The sequence below is a fragment of the Rhinatrema bivittatum genome, chromosome 2 (assembly GCF_901001135.1).
Source record: "Rhinatrema bivittatum chromosome 2, aRhiBiv1.1, whole genome shotgun sequence".
In the NCBI taxonomy this organism is placed as follows: Eukaryota; Metazoa; Chordata; class Amphibia; order Gymnophiona; family Rhinatrematidae; genus Rhinatrema; species Rhinatrema bivittatum.
In genome coordinates this window covers 328,257,935-328,284,808 of record NC_042616.1, presented here as the reverse complement: position 1 = coordinate 328,284,808, position 26,874 = coordinate 328,257,935, and the positions used below count along the sequence as shown (strand labels likewise).

At 42.5% G+C, this 26,874-nt stretch overlaps 1 protein-coding gene across 2 annotated transcripts in view; it reads left to right on the top strand.

Moving 5' to 3' along the window:
• The window catches only part of BMPER (BMP binding endothelial regulator), a 642,704-nt gene that overhangs the window by 355,165 nt on the left and 260,665 nt on the right, over positions 1-26,874 (top strand). For both annotated transcript variants that reach the window (XM_029589775.1, XM_029589773.1), the window contains exon 12: positions 17,168-17,497. In XM_029589775.1, the coding sequence (XP_029445635.1) occupies positions 17,168-17,497 (330 nt within the window). The remainder of the gene's footprint in view (positions 1-17,167; positions 17,498-26,874) is intronic.

Here is a 26,874-nt window from a genome sequence, read left to right as displayed (position 1 = left end):
TTCCTCTATTTTTCCCAGCACTGAAGTCAGGTTCACTGGTCTATAGACTCTATAGTTTCCTGGATCACCCCTGGAACCTTTTTTAAATATTGGAGTTACATTGGCTGCCTTTCAGTCTTCAGGTACAATGGATGATTTTAATGATAGTTTACAAATTTTAACTATTAGATCTGAAATTTCATTTTTTAGTTCCTTCAGAACCCTGGGGTGTATACCACCTGGTCCTGGTGATTTGCTACTCTTCAGTTTGTCAATCTGGCCTACTACATCTTCCATGTTCACAGTGATTTGGTTCAGTTCATCTGACTCATCACCTTTGAAAACCATCTCTGGAAACGGTATCTCCTCCACATCCTCATTAGTAAAAACAGAAGCAAAGAATTAATTTAGTATTTCTGCAATTGCCTTATCTTTCTTAAGAGCCCCTTTAATCCCTCGGTCATCTAGCAGTCCAATCAACTCTCTCACAGGTTTCCTGCAATGGATATATTTTAAAAAGTTTCCATTATGAGTTTTTGCCTCTTCGGCCAACTTCATTTCAAATTCTCTCTTAGCCTGTCTTATCAATGTTTTACACTTAACTTGACATTTCTTATGTTTTTTCCTATTTTCTTCAGATGGGTCATTCTTCCATTTTTGAAGGATTGTTTTTGGCTAAAATAGCTTCTTTCACCTCACCTTTTAACTATGCCGGTAATCATTTGGCCTTCCTTTCTCCTTTCTTATTGAGTGAAATACATCTAGACTGAACTTCTAAGATTATATTTTTAAACAATATCCATGCCTGCTGTACATTTTTAACCTTTGCAGCTGCACTTTTTAGTTAGTTTCCCAACTATTTTCCTTCTTTTCAAAGTTTCCCTTTTGAAAATTTAGTGTTAGGGCTGAAGATTTATATATTGTCTCCTTCCAGTCATTAATTCAAATTTCCTCATGTTATGATCACTATTGCTAAGTTGCCCCCCCCCCCCCCCCCCCCCACCGTTACCTCTCTCACCAAATCCTGCATTTCACAAAGAATTAGATCCAAAATAGCTCCCTCTCTCATTAGTTCCTGAAGCAGTTCTTCCTTAAAGCAATTGTTTATTCCATCCAGAAACTTTACATCTCTAGCATGTCCTGATGTTACATTTACCCAGTCAATACTGGGGTAATTGAAATCTCCCATTATTACTGTACTGTCAAATTGGTTATCTTCCCTGATTTCTCTTAGCATCTCATCATCTGTCTGATCATTTTGGTTAGGTGGATGGTAGTATACTCCTATCACTATACTTCTTATTATCATGATCCGCTATGCTGATGGGAGGAGCAATCAGATAGGAGTGTCAATCTGATGTATTCTGTAGGCGGACTTAGCAATCTGTTGTTATAGACTGCCGGAGAAGGTAGTAAGTGGATCCTTGGCCTGTGGCAGATGACCACGACCCCGAGGGAAGATCCCGAGAGGGACCACCGGCTAGGCTTAGAGTATGGAAACAGACACACACTAGTTCTTTTATTAAACGGGTCTTGAAAACACCAGAGGTGGCAGTAGTGAGCTGAAGTGCCCGGTAGGGCTGAAGTCCCTCAGATACTGTAACAGCGATCCCTGGAAGGCTGAGCTGTTGAGAAACTGTAGACAATGAGTAGGTAGGGTATGCAGAGTTCATGAACAGAACTAGATGACAACACTCACATATTGGTCTCAGGAGCTGGAAAGGATAGGCCCTCGAGAAGCGAGTACCTGGTTCCAAGGAAAGCTCAGAGAGAGCGATGGTAACTCACAATGAGGTAGATAATGATAACTTCCAGACAGAAGAGAATCAGCAGATAGTCAGGAACGAGGGCCCTCGAGGAGCGAGTACCGGTTCCTGTCTGTAACCTGAAAGGCAAAGAGAGAGAGCGAGGCCCCCGAGGAGTGGATACCTCTGGTAAGTCCGAGGAGGCAGAGTAGCTTAGACAGGAACGGATTCGAGTCCTTAGCCCTTACTAACTCAACTAGTAGTGATATCAGAGACCTTTAAATATCGGAAGCAGATGACGTCATCTCAGGGAGACGCCCCTGAGGTTCGCGCCCTTGCTGGTACTTCACTCAGAGCACGCACGTGCGTGTGCGCCCTAGGCTTCAAGCAACATGGCGGATCTGCAGCATCGAGCCGGCCCGGGGACGCTATAGAGAGACAGCAGGGAGATACCACTGCAGCAAGCTCCTCACCAAGTACCTTAGTAATGGATGCCTCCACAAAGGGTTGGGGGCCCAAACAAACCCCTTTTGAATTCTAAGTGACGTGGTCATTTTTGAGAAAAAATTTCAAATCAATTTCTTCAAGTTGGGAGTGATAAGGTATACTCTAACAACTTTCACTCTCCCTCTTCAAGGAAAGAAAATTCTAATCCAAACGGACAATCAAATCACCATGTTTTACATGAACAAACAAGAGGCACAGGATTTTGGATTCTGTGCTAAGAAGTGATAAAAGTCTGGGAGTAGGCATGCAGACAACAATCAGTACTACAAGCAACCTACCTTCCCGGAATCTCCAACATTATGGAAGATCAACATAACAAAATCTTTTATCCACACGAATGGTCTTTTCAATAATCCACAGCTAACAAACAGATGATTCCATCTCAGGGGATTTCCAGCAATCAATCTATTTGTGTCAGAGCAAAATAGAAAGCTCAAAAGGTTGTGCACTATTCTTCCCAGCAAACTCAGAGCTTCTCAGGAAATGTTTTCTTCTTGAATTGAATGCAAATCTCACGTATACTTTTCCACTGATTCCGATGATAGCCAGAACAGTACAAAAAGTATTGAAAGAGCAGCCTTTTTGATCCTCATAGCTCCAGCATGGTTGAGACAAGTCTGGTTCACTTATCTAGTACAGCTCTCCAGTCATCCTCCAATACCTCTTGGATCAGATTTATACTTGTTAACTCAAGAAGAGGAACGTTTATTTCATCTGAATCTTCTCTCCCTGAACTTGACAACTTCGATATTGAACTCTCACTGATAAAGGACTTGTCCTTACCTAAAGCAGTGGAAGACATTAATATCCATAAAAAAAAAACCCGTTAACCAGAATTGCTTATGATTTTAAATGGAAAAGGTTAGCAATTTGGAGCCATTTGCATGAGAACCAAAAGAGTTACTCAATTATCTGTTCTTGCATTCTGAATCTGGCCTTGCTTTCATTGCTTTCTTTTTTTTTTTTGTATTGTTTTTATTAGAATTTTCATATAAGAAAGATGGAGCAATAGGAGAATACATATTTGTAACATGTTAACAGTGTGTTATCTGACACTTAACCATGAAACCTCCAAACATCTTCGGAAAAGGACAACATTATATTGCTATTCAACAATTCTGCTTGGTAAACGCAGCTGTTATCTAATATGTATTAAATGTTTAGGCCTTATGCGGGCCCCATACAGGATACAGGGCAAAATCAAAGATTGGCACTAAGCCACTGAACTTTCCTTCTGGGCACCCGACCTGTGATATTCCGTGTCTGTAACTGTAATCCCCCCTTCTCCCCCCCCCCCCAACTCAGTTGGGTAATATATGTTGATTGATGAATGGGAATATAAATAGGGCATCTCTGATGGGGATCAAAATGTTTCCACGAGAGAGAGCGAGAGATAGTAACATTGGGTGTTATATACAGCTTAAAAACAAAGGTAGTAAGTATGTAGTTATGACACCTCAGCAATCGGAAGACGTTTACCAGCTGATGTTTGAGGGGGGAGTGCAGTTGTTAAGACCCTTGGCTTAGTAGAGTACCCCATATATCAGTTCACCAATTAAGCTAGAGGAGAGCAACCTGCCAGCTCTTCCCATCTACATCACCTATGTTGCCTTAATCTTGGGTTGTATATAATGTAAAAAATTGGCCCACACCTCTGCCTGCTCTGTCGTCTTTGAGGGCTGTTGGTGTTGTAGGATGTAGAGTTCATGGGTACAGAGTTGAAGCATTTGTTTGAACCAGCAATCTCTTGCTTTCATTGCTTTCTAATGCTTTCATTCTGAATCTGGCCTTGCTTTCTAATGCTTTCATTGTTTAATATGTAAGCTGTCTTGTATATATGTGAGAGAGGCTGAGAATAAAACTGAGTAAATAAATGTGTGAGAGGAACATAGGGGTTTTGGGATGTGTGTGAATGACTAAGGGGTTTGGAGGGGGCATGGAATATATGAGTGAGTGAGAGAACTGGAGAGGCTTGTGTGTGTGAGTGATAGAAGAGATCGGAGTTGGAAGGAAGAATGTGAGAGAGTGGATGTGTCTACCTTTTCTTTCCTTATCCCAATCTCCTCCTCCATGATCCACAATCTCTCTTTTTCCTCTTACCTTTTCTTCCTTCGTTCTAAATTTCCCTCCCCCATCCACATTTCCTTTGCTTCCAATTCACCCTATCCTCAGTCTCCCAACCCCTCTCTATCTCCTATCCATCTGTCACATTCCCCTACTCCATCTCCCTCCTCTAAGATCCCTACTTCCTGCCCATCCCCCAGAACTCCTTCCCTATCCTATCCGCTATCATCCTACCCCCTTCCCAGCACTGATCACTAAGATTCCTTTTCTCCAAAAAAAGAACCAAATAAATTATCTAGGCACCCAAGATATGTCAAAAAACTTTATTTAAATGAAGTAAATTACAGCTTTGCATTATTTCATGTACACATTTATACAAATGTGCTTCATAATTGTCCCAGAATTTAAAAATCTTTACTGCAGAAAGTGCCTTTGATCTGCCTCAGGAGATTAGGCACTGTGCTTATAGACTAACATATTTGTCAAGGCATAAGCTTTCGAGGACAGGAGTGCATTGTCATGTGCTAAACAGTTTTGCTATACATTCCTGCATACATTTCATCTAGTGTTAGAAAATATAATGAAGTAATGTGGTCTGTTGCTTAGATAATGTTTTTACAAGGAAAGAGGGGGTGGACCCAGACAGTCAGCTCTGAATCCCAGATGCACTTTATAGTCTGGGGAATATGCATCCTTCTCCATGTGCTAGCGTTATCTAAAAAATATTGGCTCTTATAATATGCTGTGTCACCTAAAAATGGATAACATGAAAATCTGAAGGCATGGTAAAACATTTACATGTAAATTGTGTTACCTGCAATTCCTGTTGAAAGTCAGTATTATTGCTTGATCAGTAAATGATGTAAGATGTAATAATATTATTCGCCAAGAGAAATTGTAAGAAAACCTTTGGAAGGAAATAATGAAACTTGTAATTTAGTCAAAAATATAACTTGTGCATGAATACTGTATCCCTCAGGCACTACATAGAAGGCTGTATGTGATCCATTATCTGGGATCCTCATGGAACGTTATCTGTACGATAAGACACATTGACACATATTGTATGAAACTAAGCAAACATAACAGTTTCAAAGAGAGATTACAATTTCCCCCTGTAAATTCTGTATATCCATAATTGCCTTTGTATTGAAACACTATTGCTTAAAAGTGCAGAATTTCTGCACTTCTGTTTCAGTTCAGGAATGTTTATGGGAGTGAAAATGCCTCATCTATTCTTAAACACTTGGTTGTATGAAGTTTCAGAGAAAAAAAAAGTTATGGAAGGATGTTTTATCATTCATTCGTGCATTTTACTGGGGCATGGGGATCTTAAACAGCCAGCAATGGTTCAGTGGTCAGATTCCACCCATAAATGAACAAACTGTTTCTTATAAGACAAAACAACAAAGTTAGTTGTGTCAGAGCTAAACTTGTTAGCCCTAATATGAACAACTTCTCCCCCTCTGTCTCATATCAGAGTTCCGTATCGCTGTCTCCTTCAAGATTAATTGCTTCAGAACCTTCTTTCCAGCCTGGCCCCCCGTCTCCAAGTCCCCTGCATCATGCTCCTCTTTACTCTGTATGAGTAGCTGGGCTGCTTCCCTCTCCTTTCCTCTGTTATTTCTCACTTCTGGGGCCCAGCTGCAGGTCTGGTGTCCTTTTCCTCCCTCTCCACATTTTCAGGATATTCCTAATGAATATAGATGAGAAATATTTGCACACATAGGAAATAGGGCATGCAAATAAATCTCATGTATATTCATTAGATATATCCTGAAGACCTGACTAGCTGGGGACTCCCTAAGGACTGTTTAAGCATCCCTGCTCTAGTTGATGAGCCAAGGACACAATTGGTTCAATGTTTTATCAATGGCATTGTTTTCTTTAATTTATTGATATTTGATAGCATTTTGAGGAATTCCATTTTTCACCATTCTCCTGGTCATATTGTGTAGAATGACACCTCCAGTGTCTCCTTTATAAATGATTTCTGCATGAAACACTCCATGTAGTAATACAATTAATTTAAATTTTTTTTTAAATTTATATTTTGCCTTTTGTCACTGGTCAGCTACTTCAAAGCAGATCACATTCAAGCATTTCCTGTCTCCAGAGGGCTTACAATCTAAGATAACTTGTGTTAGCATGTCTTATTGTGCAGACACTCTTCTCATAAGGAAGATAAGCAAGAGGTAGAGGGGAGGCAGGCGGTTATTTGGTATGGCTATTTCATCCTGCTATTCTACGGAGGATGTAGGGAGTGCCAAGCGGTGGGTTATGGCAGAGCATTTATTGTAAAAAATAACCCAGACCCCACTGTGGAAAGTGGACTACTAGGTTAACAGGGTATGTAAAATTGCTTGTCTGAATTTGCTATCATTCCTTGATTGTTCTGATAGCAATGGGCTGCAAAAGTGTGTACTGATGACCAAGTTGCTGTTTTGCAGATGTCTTCGAGAGGCATGGCTCACCGATGAACCATGGATGTGGCAATGGCTCTAATTTGATGAGCCTTGAGGATATCTGTAATTTGTAAGCCTTTTAGCTTATAGTAGTGCACAATTCAGTTTGCTAGTCAGTTGGACAATGTTTGTTTAGCCACTGCTAGGCCCAGTCTGTTCGTATTATAAGAGATGAATAGTTGAAAAGCCTGATGATGAGGCTGAGTTCTTTCTTTGAAGTAGGCCAAAGCCCCATTTACAGTCTAAGGTATGAAGGGCTTTCTCGCCTTCATGTGCATGTGGCCTTGGGAAGAACATAGGCAACATGATGCTTGATTAATATGTTAAGCAGATACTATCTTTCGTAGAAACTTTGGGTGGACAAAAAGCACCCCTCTATTGTAGAAGATTTGTCTTTTCACTGAGATTACTGCTACCAGGAATATTATTTCCCATGTTAGGAACTTGAGAGAAGCAGACTCCATTTGGTGGCTTCATGAGTTGTGTCAGAACCGTATTTAGATCCCAGGGAACAGGTGGTTCAATGACGGAGATTTAAGTATGCCATAAGCCTTTCATGAATTTGGAAACTAACTGATGAACTGAGATAGGCTTGCCCTTGATTTGAGCATGGTAAGCTGCTATGGCACTGAGAAATACTCTCACTGATGACATCCTGAATTAGACAGAATGAGTAAATAGTTCAGTAACTCCTTGGGTTTGCATGCGAATGGAGCCAAGGTATTTTATAGACACCATGTATATAATCTTATCCATTTAAACCCATAGGCTCTACTAGTTGATAGTTTTCTGGCAGACACCAGAATTTACTCAGCTTCCTTGAGTAAGGACAATTCCTTGATTATTGAGCACTCAATATCCAAGTCGTTAAGTTGAGTTAGGGAAGGTTCACATGAAATAGATTTCCCTCTTCTTGAGTTAACAAGGATGAATATGAATCAAGAGGAATTGGAGGATTGCTGGTTAATTGTACTAGATATGAAAACCAAACTTTTCTGGGCTATGCTGGAGCTATGAGGATCAGATAGCAAAAGAAATGTAAAAAGTGCTCATAAACTATCAGTGGAATTGGTAGACAAGCATACATGAGATTTGCATTCCAATTGAACAGAAAAACAACCTGACCTGATGTGAATTTGCTTGGAAAAATGGAGCAAAACTTTTCCAGTTTTCTATTTTGCTTTGATGCAAACAGGTCAGTTAATGGGCAACCCCATAGAATGAATAGTCTGTCGGCTGTTGACTTCTGTAGAGACCATTCATGTGATTAAAAAACTCTGCTGAGGCAATCTGATAACATGTTGGATATCTCTAAAAGGTAGGTCACTTGTAAGACAGCCTGATGTTTGCCTGCCCATTCCCATATCTTTATCACTTTATGGCAGAGTCCATGACCCTGTGCCTCCTTGTTTTTTCAGATAGAAAATGGCTGCTTAGTTGTCAGTTTGAATTAGAATGCTCTTCCCCTGGAGGAAGTGGTTGAAAGTTGTTAGCACATATCTGATTGTTCTCAATTCTAGGAAGTTGATTTGAAATTGTCTTTTTATGAATGACACATTCTTTGAGTTCAAAGAGGTCCCGTATGGACCCCTCAACCTATTGTGGAGGCATCGGTTGCCAATATGACTTGGTGAAGAAGTAGGAGGAGTGGCAATACCTCCTGAAAAATATTAGGGATCTCACCACCAGTATATATCCTGTTTCATTTGCTGTGAAATTGTCACTTTGGTTGACAAGGGTTGAGTGAGCTGGTTCCATTGAGAGTGGAGGTCCCACTGCAGGAGCCATATGTGAAGGTGACTTAGTGAAACTATGTGAATTGCCACCACTATGTGGTCCAGAATGACTAGAACGTTTCTGGCCATTGACTGATCTGAGGTCAATAATTTATACACAAGGAACCTGAGAATATCCACCTGGTCTGACAGAAGAAAAGCTCTCTCATAGAGAATCTATCCACGCCCCAATGAATTTGATTTTCTGGAAGGGAATCAGAGTTGATTTCTTGAATTCCCTAGGAATCCTATGGATTGAAGCAGTTATACCACCTTCTACAGGGAGAATAGCATACCCTTCTCAGAGTTTGCCATCACAAGCCAATCATCCAGATAAGGAAAGATTCAGATGTCCTGATCCTGCAGATGTGCTGTTACTACAGCCAGGCTCTTGGTGAAGATCATTGGTACTGTTGAGAGGCCAAAGGGGAGCATTCTGTACTGACAGTGGGAAGAGTTCACTATAAATGGCAGGTAATATCAATGGGAGGGATGGATGGAAATAGGTGCATAAGCATCTTTAGATCCAAAGCTACATCTACTCCCCCTTCTGGATAAAGGGGAGAATTGCGAGGAGAGAATTCATGTCAAATTTCTCCAGGATTATATGCTTATTTAGACTTCATAATCCAGGATGGGCCTCAGTCTCCTAGATTTCTTGGAAATAAGGAAGTAGCAGCTGGGAGTAGAACCTCTGGCTATAGTGATGGGGAGGAAGAGGTTCTATTGCCAGCAGTTTGAGGAGCTACTCTACTTCTAGGCAAAGTTGCATCAAGTGAGATGGAGCCAGATTGAAGGCTGAGCAATGAGGAAGCATGGGAAGCCTGGAGAAATGCATGCAGTATCCAGACTCCACAGTCTTGAGAACCTAGTGATCTTGCACCATTCCTCCAGGTAGTGCTAGATTCTCCCCCCTTCTGATGAGGATGGGTTTTGGTTTTCAAAGATAATTTAAAACTTGGTCCAGATTTTGGCTGGGCTTGATACATTGTTTTTGGTTGATAACATGTTAGCAAGTATGAGCCAGAAGTTGTTGCTCTTGTGGGAGCAGAGGCAGCATCTAGTATCTTTCAAATTGACAGAAGGGATGTGTCTGGGAATATGGTCTTTTAAGAGTTTTATAAGGGCACCTTGTGGAAGACTGTTTTTCTTATTCCATAGAGTGGGACTGAACTGACACATTCTGTTTCCTTATTTGAGCAACCGTCTCGCTAAGCTTTTTTCCCAAAAGGTGATTACCTAGGCATGGGACATTTACCAACTTTTCATGGCCATCATTGTATGGCTACTGGCTCTCAAACCAGCCATATGGCATATCCTGATGGATGTTGTCAAGATCAAAGAAGATGGCATGTACACTCTTCTGCATCTGGGAGTGGCTGAGGGTATGCAGCTCCACCTTCACTGGGTGGAAGAAAAGGTTTCAGTTTTTACTCCTGGGGAATTCTGCGCAAAAAAATTTAAATTCTGCAACAAAAAATTTAAAATTCTACACACATTTTCTAAATTCTGCAAAATTCTGCGCATTTATTTGTCAAAATAACACACTATTTTTTGCGAATTATCAGTCATATGCTTTCACATACCATCTGTCACACACATGTTGTCCCCCCACATACAACTCTCTCTCTCACACACACACTCTCTCTCTCCCCCCCCACCCACACACACATACACAGACTCCCAGGCAGACACCTACCCACCCACATCAGCTTACAACAAACACACGGGCTCACACATACACTCTCAGGGCCTGGGCCTAGGCCTCTTTTTCAGCCACCAGCGGGATGAGGTCTTCTGGCAGCCCCTGGGTTCTCTCTCGCTTTCACCACGGTGGGGGTGGCATGAGAGGAGGTAAACAGGAACAGAAGAAGAGGTCAAAGGAGTATTCACATCTCTACCTGCTCTAGGCCAGGGCAGCAACCCATGGTATGGCACGACAAGGCACTGGACAGCAGAGCAGACAATGACCTCCACTGCTACTGAATCAGGAAGCTACTGAATCAGGAAGCTAGCTCCAAGCCTCACGTGCAGCAGCAGGAGTTGCATTTAACCAAACATCTCCAGCTGCTGTAGGGCTGGTCTCACACAGCAGGAGATAAAGTTTGGTTAAACGCAATCCCTGCGGGTGAAGTCAGAGTCCGCTCAGTTGTCCAGTGCCAGAGCACACATGTAAAAGGCTGCAGACCTCTGGCCCAGAACAAATGGAAATATGAATCCCCCCACTTGATCTCTGCCCCTGTCCCCATTCACCTGCTCTTGACCTCTGCCCATCCCCATTCACCTGCTTTCCCCTCATACCTCGAGCCCCTAATATAAAGACTCTCCCCTCTCTGCCTCCTTCCCCCTTCTCTCTATCCCTCTTTCTCACTTCGCCCTCCCCCCTCTCTCTCCCTCGCCCCTCTCCTCTCTCACCAATTGTTAAGTCCTGGCCTTCGCGCGGTGGATCTTGCTAACCTCACCCGTGCCGCGCTGCCTCTGCTCCCCACATGAATCTTACCCGTGCCACAATGCCTCCGTGAGAACCTCGCCTGTGCCGTGATGACACTGCTCACTTCCGGTGATGCTTCCTCTTCCGGCAGGTGAGCATGCTAGCATAGCAGCCTTGGCGGCAGTGTAGCTGAGACTGCTATGCTAGGCGAGAGAGGAAATTTGTGATTCTGCAAGGTGAGGGAGGAAATCTGTGGGAAGGGAGAATTCTGCGCAAATACTGCATTCTGCAGTTGTGCAGAATTCCTCCAGGACTGCAGGTACTGCTGCTCCATGAGATCCAACAGTGAAACTGTGAAGCAGGATTGAGGTTCAACAGCCTGAGTTTCTCAAAAGGTCCAGGAGACTTGAGCTTTCTGCTGAAGTTTATAGGTACACATGCCTTGTGAAAATAGGTAGGTTTAACCTACATCTAGCCGCATCTGACTGCAGCACTATGAATACATAATTCAATGAGAAGCCCATGAAAAGAATGTAAATGAGAAGAAGCATGAGCAAAATTGAGAATGCACTGTAGTGAAAATAATTGGGAAGGCTGGGCAGAAATGAGTTGCAGATGTCAAAGTGTGAATATGCATGAGACTTTTTATAGCATGTTTTGAGCTGAGAAAAATATAAGTTGAAAAGGAAAGAGAGTGATCAAAGATTACTACAAAGTTCTGGGTGTGAATGGTATGGTAACAGAGATTTCAGAAGACATACAGGAGTGGGACGTGTGAAACAAAACTGGATAAAGGGGAAGAGAAGAAATAAAGAAACTGAGTCTATTCTGTGTGACCTCTCCATAAATGGAATTACCAAAAGTGGATCCAGATGATCAGATTATGATCATGCACAGCTAAAGAGAGAGCATTTATTATTGCCGCTTGGCAATAGTGATCATAACATAATCAAATTTAACATGCTCTCTGAAGGGAGGACATTAAGTAAAATTACCTCAGTAGCATTTCATTTTAAGAAGGAAGACTATGACAAAATGAGGAAATTAACTTGAAAAAAACTAAAAGGAGCAGTTGCAAAGGTTAAAAGTTTGCATGCGGCATGGATGCTGTTTAAAAACTACTATCTTGGAATTCCAGTCTAAATGCACTTCATGCATTAGAAAAGATAGAAAGAAGATCAACCGACTGCTAGCATGCTTAGATGGTGAGGTAAAAAAGGCTATTAAAGCCAAAACAACATCTTTCAAAAACTGGATAGTGGATCCAAATGAAGAAAACAAGACAAAACATAACCACTGACAAGTTAGATATAAAGCATTAATAAGTCAGGCCAAAACAGAATTTGAAAAGACGCTAGCCAGAGAGGCAAAAACTCAAAATAAAAAATGTTTTCAAGGATATTCGAAGCAAGAAGTCTATGAGGAAGTCAGTTGAACCGCTAGATGACCAAGGAGTGAAAGGGACCTTCAGGGAAGACAGGGCCATAGCAGAAAAATTAAATTGATTCTTTGCTTTGGTCTTTTCTCAGGAGGGTGTTAGGGAGATACTTAAGCCAAAATCACTATTTGAGAGTGGTAATTCAGAGGAAATGAATCAAATAATGGTGAACCAGGAAGATGTAATAGAGCAAATCACCAAATTAAAGTGTAACATTTGTAATCCTTGAGCTAGTAATCCTGAGGCCATATCTCAAATTACAGTACTTCGTGGTACACTTCCCTTGATATTAAAGTACTTACATTTCCTGGATTCTCTGATCAGGGATGGGGGAAACCTTCAAGGCCCTGTGCATTGCAAATGCTTAAGTCCCAGTTCACAGTTCTTGTATACAGCACTAATAACAGCACTGATGAGAATTAGAGTCATTAGGCAGTAAAAAGCATACTAGAAGCTGACTTGATTTCCAACATTATTTTTACTGATATGTTTTTAAATGATGAAAATAGTCTTTACAGCTATTTTATTCACTTATCAATGTTACAAGTACTTCTAAATTTAACTTCTCAAAGTCTTATTTAAAGTTTAAGATAATAAAGCCAAATAATTAACTCTTTATTCTGATATTTCACTCATCCCGCTGACATAGGTCACATTTAGTGCTTCACTCTGAATGTAGGTGAAATATTAAGGATGAAATCCATTTATCTCCTATCTCTTGGAGGGTGGCCAACATAGCATTCATTTTTAGAAAGGGCTCCAAGGATGATCCAGGGAACCACAGACCAGTGAGCTTGGCATAGGTGGTGGGCACAATTGTAGAAGCTATTCTAAAGAACTACATTACCTGCCATCTGGATAGATAGATTAATGAGGCAATTCCAACATGGATTTAGGAAAGGGAATCTTGTCTTAGAAATCTTTAAAAAAAATTTTGAAGGGGCTAGTAAGAACATAAGAACATAAGAACTTGCCATACTGGGTCAGACCGATGGTCCATCAAGCCCAGCATCCTGCACAGAGGGCAGGCTGGGCCCCAGAGTGGGATGGGCTCCACTTGTGACCCCACATGGCTGCTCTTTGCTGCCCCTAATGGTTGATGCCCTAGGTGACCGCCTAGTTCGCCTATTGGGATGCACCAGATCACAAGGATTGGCCATGGTATATCTTGATTTTAGAAAGTGTTTTACAAAATCCCTTCTGAGAGACTCATCAGGAAATTAAAAAGTCATGGAATAAGAGACAATGTCCTATTGTGGATAGTAACTGGTTAAAAGAAGGGAAACAGAGAGTAGGACTGAATAGTCATTTCTCTGAATGGAGAAAGATTAACAGTGGCGTGCCCCAGAGATAAGTACTTGGATGGGGATTTTTAATATATTTATCAATGATCTGAAAAGGGAGTGATGAGTAAGGTGAACACATTTGTAGATAACATAAAACTATTCAGAGATGTTAGATCATGAGCTGATTGTGAAGAATTGTGAAACTGGGGGATTAGGAATTTAAATGGGAAATGAAAGTTAATGTGGACAAGTACATAGGGAAGAATAATCCAAACTATAGTTTTATGATGCTGGGTCTCATATTAGGTGTCATCAACAGAAAAAGATCTTAGAATCATTGTGTACACTACTTTGAAATCCTCCGCCCAATGCACAGTGGTTGTTAATTAAGCAAATAAAATGTTAGGTATAATTAGGAAAGGAATGGAAAGTAAAACTGAGGATATCAAAATGCCCTTTTTAACAATCCAGGTTGTGACTATATCTTGCATGCTGTATGCATTTCTGGTTATCCCATCTCAAAAAAGATTTAGTGGAACTAGAAAAGGTACAGAGATGGGTAACCAAACAATAAAGGAGATGGAACTGCTCCCCTATGAGGAAAAGCTAAATAGATTAGGGCTCCTCAGCCTGGAGAAAAGATGATTGAGAGAAGATATGATAGAGGTTTATAAAATCTTGAGGGGGATGGAGCGGGTAAACAGGGGATAGTTATTTACTCTTTCCAATAATACTAGGATTAGGGGACACTCCATGAAGCTAAAAAGTAGTGTTATGCGTGCCGCCCGCAGCAGGCTCGCGGTGCGGCCCTCTCACCTTTTCACACAGACTCCAGCTCCTGGCTCCTCTTCACTGGCGGCGGTGGGCCACCAGCTCTGACCTCGGGTTCCCTCCAGTGCCTCCGGCCCTGCCACACTACCCAGTGTTGCCAGCCAAAATATCCCTGTTCTTCGGGCCTCTCCACATGACCCGCGGAGAGACGCCGCCATCGGCGCCATGCCCCTCCTTAGGCACGAGCACATCACTAGCTCTTTTAAAGGGCCCGCGGCGGGAACGTGGCCGCGGACCCGGATGCTGACGTCAGACTCTTCAGCGTATAAAAGCTGAGGCCTCGCTCCATAGCGTTGCCTTTGCAACAGGTCTCCTCATACTCGTTGCTGATCCTAGAATCGCCTCTTCGTTGTGTTCCTGATTCCTGTGGTTCCCGGTTCCTGTCTTCATTGTTCCTGTTTCATCTATATGTTGGACTGACTCTTTGAATTTGACCTTTGCTACGCCTGACTACTCTTCAGCTTCTCTCTAGCCCTGGACCTCCGCTACGCCTGTCTACTCTTCAGCTTTCCTCCAGCCGCGGACCTCCGCTACGCCTCGCTACTCCTCGCTACTCTTCAGCTTCTCTCCAGCCCCGGACCTCCGCTATACCTGATGACTCTTCTGCTTCTCTCCAGCCCTGGACCTCCGCTATGCCCGACTACTCTTCAGCTTCCCTCCAGCCCCGGACCTCTGCTACACTTGACCACTCTCCTACTTCTCCGTGCCCTGACCATTGCCTTGATTGACCTCGCCTGCCTTCTCTGTGCCCTGACCATTGCCTTGATTGACTATGCCCGCCTTCTCCGTGCCCTGACCATTGCTTTGTATGACTACGCTACAGATCTCTCTGTGTCCAGAGTTCTACATTGCTTGCCACAACTTCCACTTGCCGCCGGCTCTGATCCTAGCCTGTCAGTGACGCCTCCTCTGGACGTGGACTTACAAGGCTTAGGCCTTTCTTTGCTTGAGCACCTCCAGTTACTCGTTGTTCCTTTGGCACCTGAGTTCCAGTACTGAATCCAGTCCATCTACCGGCTGCTGTCTCTGGGCTGAATCGCTTCTCATCTCTAACTAACTTCGAGGCCCACCTAAGTCCTGCCGGCCCCAGCACCCAAATGCTCAACCCAAGGGGAACGAGGGCTGGTATAGATGAAGCTCCAGCGGCCTCTAGCTTCAGCCTACTCCACCTGCTGACGATGGGGACCCGTAGGTTCTTACCTACGGGTTGTTTCAACCCCACCTTGGCCTACCTCCGACGCAACAAGTAGCACATTTAAAACAAACTGAAGAAATTTTTTTGCAAAATTAAATGATGGAATTTGTTGCCAGAGGACCTGGTGAAAGTAGTTAACATAGCTGGTTTTAAAAGGGTTTATACAAGTTCCTGGAGGAAAAGTCCATAAACTATTATTAGTAGGGGTGGTAGCAAAAAACAATTTCATTACATTGTTCATATAGTTTTGGGAGTGGGTCATTTTGGGTGTACCCTAAATCATTTTTTTTCTTTTTGTTTCATTATAAAAAAAAACCCCCAGAATTTGCCACAACCCTTCCCATTTATTAAAATAATCAGCCTCTCCCACTAGTTAACCCCCCCTTTCCCACCCTAGCCACCCTCTCAACTCCCCACCAGAATTCACCAAAATGTCCTGGTGGTCTAGCAGGGGCTCGAGAGTGACCTCTCGCTCTCAGCATGGTGGCTGCCTTTATTCAAAATGGCGCTGGCTGCCTTTTGCCACTCTCATGTGACAGGGACTACTGGTGCCATTTGGCAGTCCCTGTCATATGATAGGGGCATTGGGCAGCCCGGCTGAATATTTTAATTAATGGAAGGATTGGGCGGGACCTATGATCATTTTTTAAAATAAAATATTGCTTTTTTGGCCCCCCAAAAAAACACTAGGGAAATTTTTTTTTTAAATCATGAAGTGAAACAAAATAGGAAATATTGTTGGTATTTCCTATTTTATTGCAAATGACTGAACACCTCTAATTATTAGCTATGTAAACTCAGGAAAGTCACTACTTAACCTTAGTTAGGAGTAAGAAGGATTGTATCTATTCTTTAGAATTCTGCCCAGTACTTGTGTCCTGGATTGGCCACTGTTGGAGACAAGATGCTGGCTTGATGATCCTTTGGGATGACCCAGTATGGCATTTCTTATGTGAAGAGATTAGGAGGCTGTAACAGCAAATATAGGAACATTCACTAATGAAGTTCAGAGCATTAAAAACAATCTATTTAAAAACACACAAAGTGGTAAATGGAGAACGTAAGTTGATGAATAATTGTTGCCGAATTAAAAATCCTCCGAGCCATCAATGCAATTTGGTGACCATTATCCATCAAGTTATGTTCTCCATTCAACACTTTGTGCATGTTTTAATAAATTGTTCTTTATGCCCTGAACTTCATCAATGAGCTTGCCTATGTTTATTGTTACACCCTCCTAATCTCTTCTTAGATATGTTTGGGTGTACCACCTGCTCCTTGTTGTTGCTGTTATGTTCTTATGTACCATTAGGTTATTGTATTTGACATAGCAGGAGTATGCAAAGAAAATGTTTGCCATATACTGTATGTACAATATGTTTTCAGTTTCTAGCATATGTTATTTTATTTTTTTAAACTTCATCATACTTTTCTTTGCTATTCATTTGCAGAGCCTGGAGTTTGCACTGTATTTGGAGATCCCCACTACAATACTTTTGATGGACGGACTTTTAACTTTCAGGGAACGTGTCAATATGTTCTGACAAAAGACTGCTCCTCCTCTGCCTCTCCCTTTCAAGTGCTAGTAAAAAATGATGCTCGTCGGACCCGTTCTTTCTCCTGGACCAAATCTGTGGACCTTGTGCTAGGCAAGAGCACTATCAGCCTCCAGCAGCACCTGTCAGTGAAGTGGAATGGGACACGCATATCACTGCCCTATGAAACGCCAGAGTTTCAGGTTGACTTGGATGGCTATTTGCTAAGAGTGACAACGAAAATAGGTGAGGCTTGAAAAGCTATTTTTTTCTCTTCCTATCAGATTGTTCATGGAAGGAACTTGAGCTGTTTTAGTGTTCTTCTACAGTGTCCCCCAAACAATCCTATTTATGAAGGGTTAGAACATTTTCATCTCAATTCTCCGTTATCTTTAAATTCAGTGCAGTTCATGAAAGCTATCATGATCCTCTTTCTACAACCCTACCATCAGAGAAATACCATTCTAATCAAAGTTGTCTTTTGATGATCTTAAATTATTGTTCTGACTCTGTTTCAGGTTTAACTTTGACTTTAGTTCCTGTTGTGTACTATAACTAAGTATATGTGAGAAGAATGATTTTTATTTCAGGAGCAGTTGTGCAAATATTTGGCAGACTATGCCTGTTTGTGGAACTATTTACAGTTAACACTGAAGAAGTAAAGTGGAGAACTATGCTCAGCTGGCCTGCTGTAGGAACTGGAGTACTAATCAAAGTATTGGGTGGACTCTGTAATGCACGTCAGGCCACTCAGACAGCAGTCTCTCTGACTCTCTCATCACATATGGAAGGTTGTAACCAGCAGATAGTTTATTGTTCAATTCTAGGGCTCAGGATTTCACTTTCTGCTTGGCTGCATCCGGCATAAAGCTATGTGATGAGCTGAGGCTGCTATCTACAACAACCCAGGAGCATGTTTGATTGCTGCTTTGCCTCTTTTTTTGCTAAAATCAATTGTAAGGTATGGATCTTGAACTGAGGATGATCACTTTTCAGCAAGATTGAGAACCTGTACAATATGGGAGGTTAAAGACACTGGGGACATGAAGCCATTTGGCTTCTAAGTAAACTGTGAGGATCAGACCTCCCATGAAGCTTTTTTAAATAACAGCTCTTCTCTTGAAATCAGCTCTTAATCTCCACCTTCTTCCAGCCCTCCTCCTCAAACTGCCATCTTGTCTTGCCTCCTTATATCTTCTGATGCCCTCACATTAGTGTGCTCTTTCAGGGCCATTCCTGCCTTTATGGCTGGGCTATAACAAGGAGGCAGCAGGGCTGACGCATCCCATTAGGTGAACTAGGCATATTAATACCTTCGGCCTCTCAGTGATTTACACTCAGTGTTACATGGCATCAACTCGTAGGAGTGAATTAAAGCTTTTGTTGCATCAGCCATTCTACTGGGAGACAAGAGATACACAAACAATTTTTAAGACACAGAACTTATTTATTTATGCAATTAAATAATGTAATTAATTGTTTTTTCATAAAAAATGCTCAAAAACAAAAATAAAATACATATAGCTAAAACATAAATAACACAATATGGGGTAGATTTTCAAACCGCGCAAATTGGCGTACTTTTGCTGGCGCATCAGGCGCAAGCAAAAGTACGCGGGATTTTAGTAGATACGCGCGTAGCCGCTAAAATCCTGGATCGGCGCGCGCAAGGCTATTGATTCTGTATAGCCAGCGCGCGCCGAGCCGCGCAGCCTACCCCCGTTCCCTCCCCTCACCTTCCCCTCCCTTCCCCTACCTAACCCACCCGCCCGGCCCTGTCTAAACCCCCCCTTACCTTTGTCGGGGGATTTATGCCTCCCAGAGGGAGACGTAAATCCCCGCGTGCCAGCGGGCCGCTAGCGCGCCGGGACGCGACCTGGGGGCGGGTACGGAGGGTGTGGCCACGCCCCCGGGTCCGCCCCCAAAACGCTGCCGACTCGCCCCCAAAACGCTGCGCCGACCGGGCCCGCCCCCGACACGCCCCCGACACGCCCCCCTCGCCAAACCCCGGGACTTACGCGAGTCCCGGGGTCTGCGCACGCCGGTAGGCCTATTGAACATAGGCGCACCGGCGCGCAGGGCCCTGCTCGCCTAAATCCGCCCGGATTTAGGTGGATTTAGGCGAGCAGGGCTCTGAAAATCCGCCCCTATCTATTTATCTGTCTATCTATATACATCAAACACTCCAATATAAGTAACATAAAGGGATACATTTTCAAAGACTTTTAAAGGATTTGTATGCGTAAAATCGACATATATGCTTGTAAGCAACCTTTGTGTAGGCCAAGCATTTTCAGAAGCCCACAAGAACATGTGTACATCCGCAGCCATATGGAAATGTATGCACAGATAAAGAGGACATTTCAAAGGCATTGTGGAGTAGGACAGGAAAGTGTCTGTCCACTCGTGTATTTTATAAGTGGAGTACATGCATAAGTCATCAAACATGCATGCACACTTTTATATCTGCTAATCAAGTTATAGAAATTAATTCTGACTTCTCTTTTGTCTGCAGTTGTTGGGTAAGTGGTCTGGGGCACGTGATGCAGGTGTGGGTGGACTGGTGAAGGGCATTGTTCAAGTGCCAGAGGTCTCAACAAACTGGTCCTTGAAAGTGTGTGCACCAATAGGTATTTTTATAAGCAAGATATGCATTTATATGAGCCACTTTATAAAACTACCTGCCACTGCACATAAACTCAGGGATATGTGCACATGTTGCAATTATTTTGCATTTAAAATAGGTGTACAAACTATGCAGATCCTCACATCAAACAAAGCATGTGTAGACTGAAACATGCACACATACTTATGCAGTATTTTAGAAATCATGTGGCTCCCATTGCAGAGTTGATAAAGTACAAGTATAATGTTAGGGATGTGCATGCGATTAAAAAAAATGGGCATCCCAAAAAGAACTGGGTCTTTTTTGTTTCCTTCTGGGGTCCCCAGAATGAATTGACAGGGACCCCTGAATTAAACAAATCCTAATGATTTCATTCATTCTTCCCCCCATTCATTAAATAGCCATTATAGTCTAGGGAAAAAAAGAGGTATGCCTTGTTAGACCTTGACAGGACATGTTGTCAAGGAGAAAACATATCACAGTGAAGCATTTTTTCTAAACTCATCTATCATCACTGTTCTGCGATTCTGATCTTGAAGACTGAGCATGTCTGAGATGTGCTGTACAAAGTGTTCATTCCTTCTGTAGTTTTTGTCATATCTGTCTGCTGCTTGATGCTCAGCTTCTGTACCCCCTAGTTCCACTATAGAGAATTTGCTGCTTGATGCCTACCTACCATAGCCCTAGTAGCGCATAGAAAACCTGCTGCCACATGTCTAGCTGCTATACCCCAATACCATCAAGAGGGACTTGTTGGCACATTCCTACCTGCCATACCCCTAATTCCACCAAAGGGGACTTGCTGGCACATGCCTACCCACCATGTTCCTAATTATTCCATAGGGACCTTGCTGGCACATGCCTACCTGCCATTCTCCTATTACCATCATAGGGGATTTGCTGCCTGATACCTACCTAGCCTGCTATACCCATAGAATCAGCATAAAGGACTTGTTGCCTGATGCCCAGCTGCCATACCTCTAGTACAGCATAGTTGTCTTGTTGCCTGATGCCCAGCTGCAATTCATCTAGTTCTGCCTAAAGCCCACTTGTCATATTCTTAGTACCAGCATAGGGGACTTATTGCCTAATGTCTAGCTGTAATGACCCTAATTCTACCAAAGGAGACTTGCTAGCATATGTTTAACTTCTATGCCCCTTATGCCACCATAGGGGACTTGGTGACACATGCCTACCTGCCACACCACTTATGCCACCATAGGAAACTTGCAAGTTGTTGCCACAGCCTACTTGCCATGTCTCTTATACCACCACAGGGACCTGACTGCTACCACTCTATCTGCCTGCTGTGCCCCTTATATCACCACAGAGGTCTTGATGCTACTGCTATGCCTACCTGCTATGCCTGCCTACTATGTAGGAGCATGGGGGTTTTGGAGCCTCCTTGTTGTTTGCTGTTTGTTTCTTTTTGATACTTGGGTATTTGCTTTTCCCCAGAAAAAAAGTGAAAAATTTAGAAATAAAAAAAGTTCTCCTCCTCTCCATGTAATTTACTGTTCTTTGTTTTATTCTAACTCATCTGCAGTGTTCACAACCTGGTTCTTCCACTCTGTTGATTATACTGTGACTGGTTGTCCATAAAAGCCCTCAATCTTAAGGAAGAAATACAGGCAGAACAGAAAACATAGAGGAGAGAAACCATTTAAATGTACTGTGTGTTTTAAAAGTATCAGTGAGCAGTGAGAACTCATGCAAAACCAGAAAATCAGTCAATGGAAGAGACAGAGTTCAGATGTAAATATGAGAAATTGTTTCTAAACCCCCCAAAACTCTGACAACTTACTATAAAACCTAACCACACTCATTAGAATAACCATTTATATGTTCTGAGTATGTTAAAAGTAGTAGTCAGGCAGAGATAACTCATACAAAACCAGAAAATCAGGAAATAGTAAAGTTGGAATTGAGCTACAGAATATAGAAAACATTTTCTAAAAATCACAGCCCTCACAACTTACTATAAAACTTATCTATACTCATTTGGGAAACTATTTACATGTTCAGAATGTGATATTTTCATTGGCAGGTCCATTTCACAAGAAAACCAAAATTCCACCTAGCAGCACCTTGGGGGTACTTGTGCCACCCAGCCTGGCTTCCATGCCCAGGTCTTAAAGCTTGGAGTTCTCTTTGCCACTGTACCTTGCTGTTGTACCCCAGACCTTAATCTTGAGTAACTCTTGCCAGTTTAGGGGGCTACTTTACACCCTGAAGTGGTTTTGATCTCTTGAAGCCACTCTTTTTGCTGCTTGGCCCTTTCATCAGTGCCTGTCTCATAGTTTTTCTGCGACCTTTTCTACTACATTCCCCCCTCACGGTGCCTTAGAATGCTGATACCACTGCCATCAAGGATTCATGTCACTGTTGCTAGTGCCCTCTTTTGAAGCCTTGGGGTATTCTTCCCACCCACACTTTCTTTCTTCTTGGTTTGTTATACTGGGATATTTTGAACTCAGAACAAAAATTTGAAAAAATAAAAACAGATACAGTTTCATTACCATGACATAGCACCTAGTCTATACTTCTTCCTTTTCTCCAACCCCTCCACAATTTCAACCTTGCTCTCCTGTTTCATGGTTGATTATACTGAGGTGATTTTTCGAAAAAGCCCTCTTATAGAAGGAAGATATACAAGCAAAAGAGAAAAGATGCCCAAGAAAAACCATTTACTGAATGTCATAACAGCTAGCATAGCAAGAGAACTCATGCAAAACCAGAAACTAGGAAATAGAACAGAGTTCTGCTGCAGAATATGGGAAAAGTTTCTAAAACAAACAACCCATACAAATTAATATAAAAGCTAATCACAATTATTTGTAAAACTATTTCATGTTCTGAATGTGATATCAGTTTCATCTGGAAGCCCTATTTTATAAGGAAATCAAAATTCTACCCAGCACGTGGGGTTTTTGTGCCACTCAGCCTTGATTCCATGCCAAGGCCTTATACCTTGGAGTTGTTTTTGCCACTGCACCTTGCTGTCATACACCTAATCGCGCCCCCATGCCCTCAGACACTAACCAACCCTTGTATTTAGTTTGTACATAGTTATGTTATAATTGCAATGCATTTGTTTCCAAGTTGCCTTGCACCTTGTTTTTTGCTCTTTTGCTCTTTCCATGCTACTCTTATCAGTTCATTGTACCCCCTCCCCTCTCCCCTGTTCATTGTATTTTCCATTCTATTGTTCCACTGTAAACAGATATGATGTTTCGACTAATACCGATATAAATTTTTTTTTAAATAAATAAATAAATAAATAAATAAATAAATAAATAAATACACCAGGCCTTACACCTTGATTTATTCTTGCCAGTCTCGGGGGCTGCTTTGCACCTCTCATGTTGTTTTGGTGTCTTGATGAAACTCTGTGCTGCCTGGCCCCTTTAGCAGTGCCTTCCTAGGGTATTTTTCTGCCACCTTTTCTGCTTTGTTTCCCTTCTGTGGTACCTTAGGAAACTGATGCCACTTTTGATGCCATTTTCTCTCATAAGATGCCATCAAAGGTTCATGTCACTGTTGCTGGTGCCCTTTTTTGGAGCCTTGGGAAGTTATTCCCACTTTTGCTGCTTCTTTGTTCCTCTCACAGTGATATGGAGAAATTCTGCCAATGCTTCTAACCCCTTTGTCCCTTGACGTAGCCTTAGGCTATTCATGCCACTTTTGATGCCACTTTCTACAGTCTTTCTAGGTACTTTGGATTCTTTCTTCATTTGATGATTTTTTTCCATAATGTCTAAGACAATTGATTAGAAAACCCCAATTCTATAGCCCAATATTGGCTGCAATACTTCCCCCAATAACTTTAATGCCAAACAAAAGACATACTAAAAAACAAATATTTTTTTGTTGTCTTTTGAAACTAAAAACACAAATTTGAATCAAAACGTTTTCTCCTGCTCATCCCTATATAATGTTAGGAGCACCTACTTTTGTTCGTGTGTGCTGAGTTATATACACCATTGAAAATGACCCTAAAAACAAATAATACAAAATAAACAAAAATATTGATGCTATGAACAAAGGTCCAATCTCTATAAAACCCATGGAAGGCTCCTACTCTACAGATTTAGATCTACCGTTTAGTAGGTTTACAACCACTGTCTTTCTGTACAGCCAATGGATATGTTAAAGCTATAAGGACCGGAAAGCTGCAAGTGTAGCCAAAGAGTATCAGGAAAGGGTTGCAGCAGTAACTGTCAACACTAAACATGATTCAGACAGACTCATAAAGCGCTGCCTTCAGGATATTAACTTTTGGTGAACTCCCTTTGTCTATTGTATCATTTTTTTTTTTTGATATACATCGCTTTCATTTTATATTAGAAAGGTGATTAACAAAATAAATAAATAATCTAACCCAACCTAACCATGTCTGTCAGCTGAGAGGGACCACTGCTGGAAATGTAACTCTTTTCCCATGCTCTCATTTGTCTGGGATTCAACTCCTATATCTGAATGTTATTTCTGTTGTCATCTGACTTCAGATATCTCATAGCAGCTAGCAAAACCATTTTATTTCCAAATGTCTGTTCCAAACAAATGATAGAGAGCTCTCACACCTTTGTCATAGTGCCCTGGGAAGTAAAACGACACAAGCCCCTTCTGTATAATTTTCTTATCACAGGGCACAACACTGCCAGTGTACACATATTTTGCTCATGCTTTCCATTCTTGAAACTTTCATGCAGTGTTTTAAGCTCTGAGACAGTTGATGCTGTTTGGTTTTTTTTACACAGACGACTGCATGCATGTGTGCTGTGGTAGTGCAGTAACGATACATACACAAATATGAAGGTAGCAGAAGGGCTGAAGTCTGACCTTGGGAGAAGAGATGCCAAACTGAGAGGAGGAGGGGTGTGTGTGAGCAACAGGGTCTGTGTGATGCCAGAAAAACAAGCAGCTCTGTAATAAATATTTTTCATATACTGTATATATGTGTATATGACAAATTTGGACTGCAACTCACATTCCAGCTTGAAAGCTCTCAGAAGTTAGATCACTTAGAAATTGTTATAAAGTTGTCTCTTGTGTTTATTCAAATGACGTACTGCCCTCTCCCAGGCCCCATCCTACTACCACCACAACAAAAAGATGGAATTCTTTGATTAACACACCAAGCACTGAAGACTGATAAGTAACACACGCTGCACAGAAAGAATGTATATAGAAAAGAATGGGTGGAAATGATGATCTGCCAGCTAGTGTAAGCAGAGGCAGCAGAACATCCAAAACAGACCAATATATGGTCTAAAAACAATAAACATTTCATGGAATTTATTACAGTATATACAACTTTGAGAAAGCAAGCAGCATTGTCCTGTGACCTTTTTCTTCCTTGTTTTACCTCTGTGCACTTGCTTTAGATTCTAGGAATAGCCTCACTCTCTGGTGTGCGTTGCTCCTTGTCCAGCATCCAAAAACAGTAATGCCATGAACGGTAGCCATCTTATTTATGTAGCCATATTTAATTTTTCTATTTAAACATTCATTCTATACCATCTGTGCCTAAAAGGTCACAATGGTTTACAAAATTAACATATACATTTAAAATATCAATATTGGCATACAATTAAAAAAAACTCATATTAATACAACACCTATAATGTGTCTAAGTTATTCTGGGAGGAGCTAGTCTAATTCAGAGAGGAAGACAGGTGAGAAAGGGGTGGATGTCGTTTTACACTCTTTGGGCCAGATTGTTAAACTTATGCGCGGGCATAGATTTGTTCCCTCCAAGGCCGCTCCAAAATCGGAGCGGCCTTGGAGGGAACTTTTTTTGCGATCCCCTCCACCTTCCCCTCCCTTCCCCTATCTAACCACCCCCCAACCTTAATTAAATCCCCCCCTACCTTTTATTTCCGAAGTTATGCCTGCCTGAGGCAGGCGTAACTTGCGCGCGCTGGCTCGCCATCCACCGGCACAGGCCGCTGTGCCGGAGGACTTGGGACCACCCCCCGGACCGCCCCCAAACCTCAACCACGCCCCTGGACCACCCCCTGACCCCCAGACCCGCCTCCGGACCACCGCCACACCCCTGGCCCCGCCCCAGACCGCCACTTTTTCGAATCCCCGGGACATACCACACGTCCTGGGGCTTGCTCGCGCCAACAAGCCTATGCAAGATAGGCTCAGCGTACACAGGGGCAGCTTTTCGGGGGTTATGCGCATATCTACGCGCGTAACCCTTTGAAAATCTGCCCCTTTATGCATGGCTACCTGTGAGAACCTTGAGAGTTACAATCCAATGTAGACCATGTCTCTCGAACTGCAGTTCTTTCTCATGCAGCTGGCTGAACACATGGGGTAGATTTTAAAAGGAGCGCGTGCGGCCTACATGTGCGCGCACTACCCGGCGCGCACACTTGCACACCCAGTTTTATAACTTGCGTGCCGTGCTGCCTTCCCCCATTCCCCCTAACCTGACCTTCCCACCCCTTCCCCTAACCTTTCCTCCCCCAGCCCTACTCTAAACCCCCTCCCCCCAAAATTTTTAATTTACCTTTTGCGCCTGCCAACTGCCGGTACGTGATCCCAAGCACAGCAGCAAATGGCCGCAGTGCCTGGAGCCTCTAACCCCGCCCCTGCCCCCAGACCGCCCCGCCCCACCCACACCTGCCCTCGCCCCGCCCATGCCCCGCCCCTTTGGTAAAGTCCTGGGACTTACACGCGTCCCGGGGCTTTACATGCGTCGCCGGGCCTTTTAAAAATAGGCCCGGCGTGCGTAACCCCTCCGGATTTACACGTGTAAAATCCGGAGGGGTTTACACGCGTATTTTTGTGATTTACGTCTATGAAAGCGGTCTGAATACGGAATACGCTATATCCCCATTTTGTACATTGTACTTTATTGAAATTATTTATTGTTAGTTATTGTATATAATTTATAGTTTCTCCAATTCATTGTTTATGCTTCTCTACCCATGACCCCTCCAACCCCTAACCCTTCCCCTCACCTCACCTCCCCTACCCATAA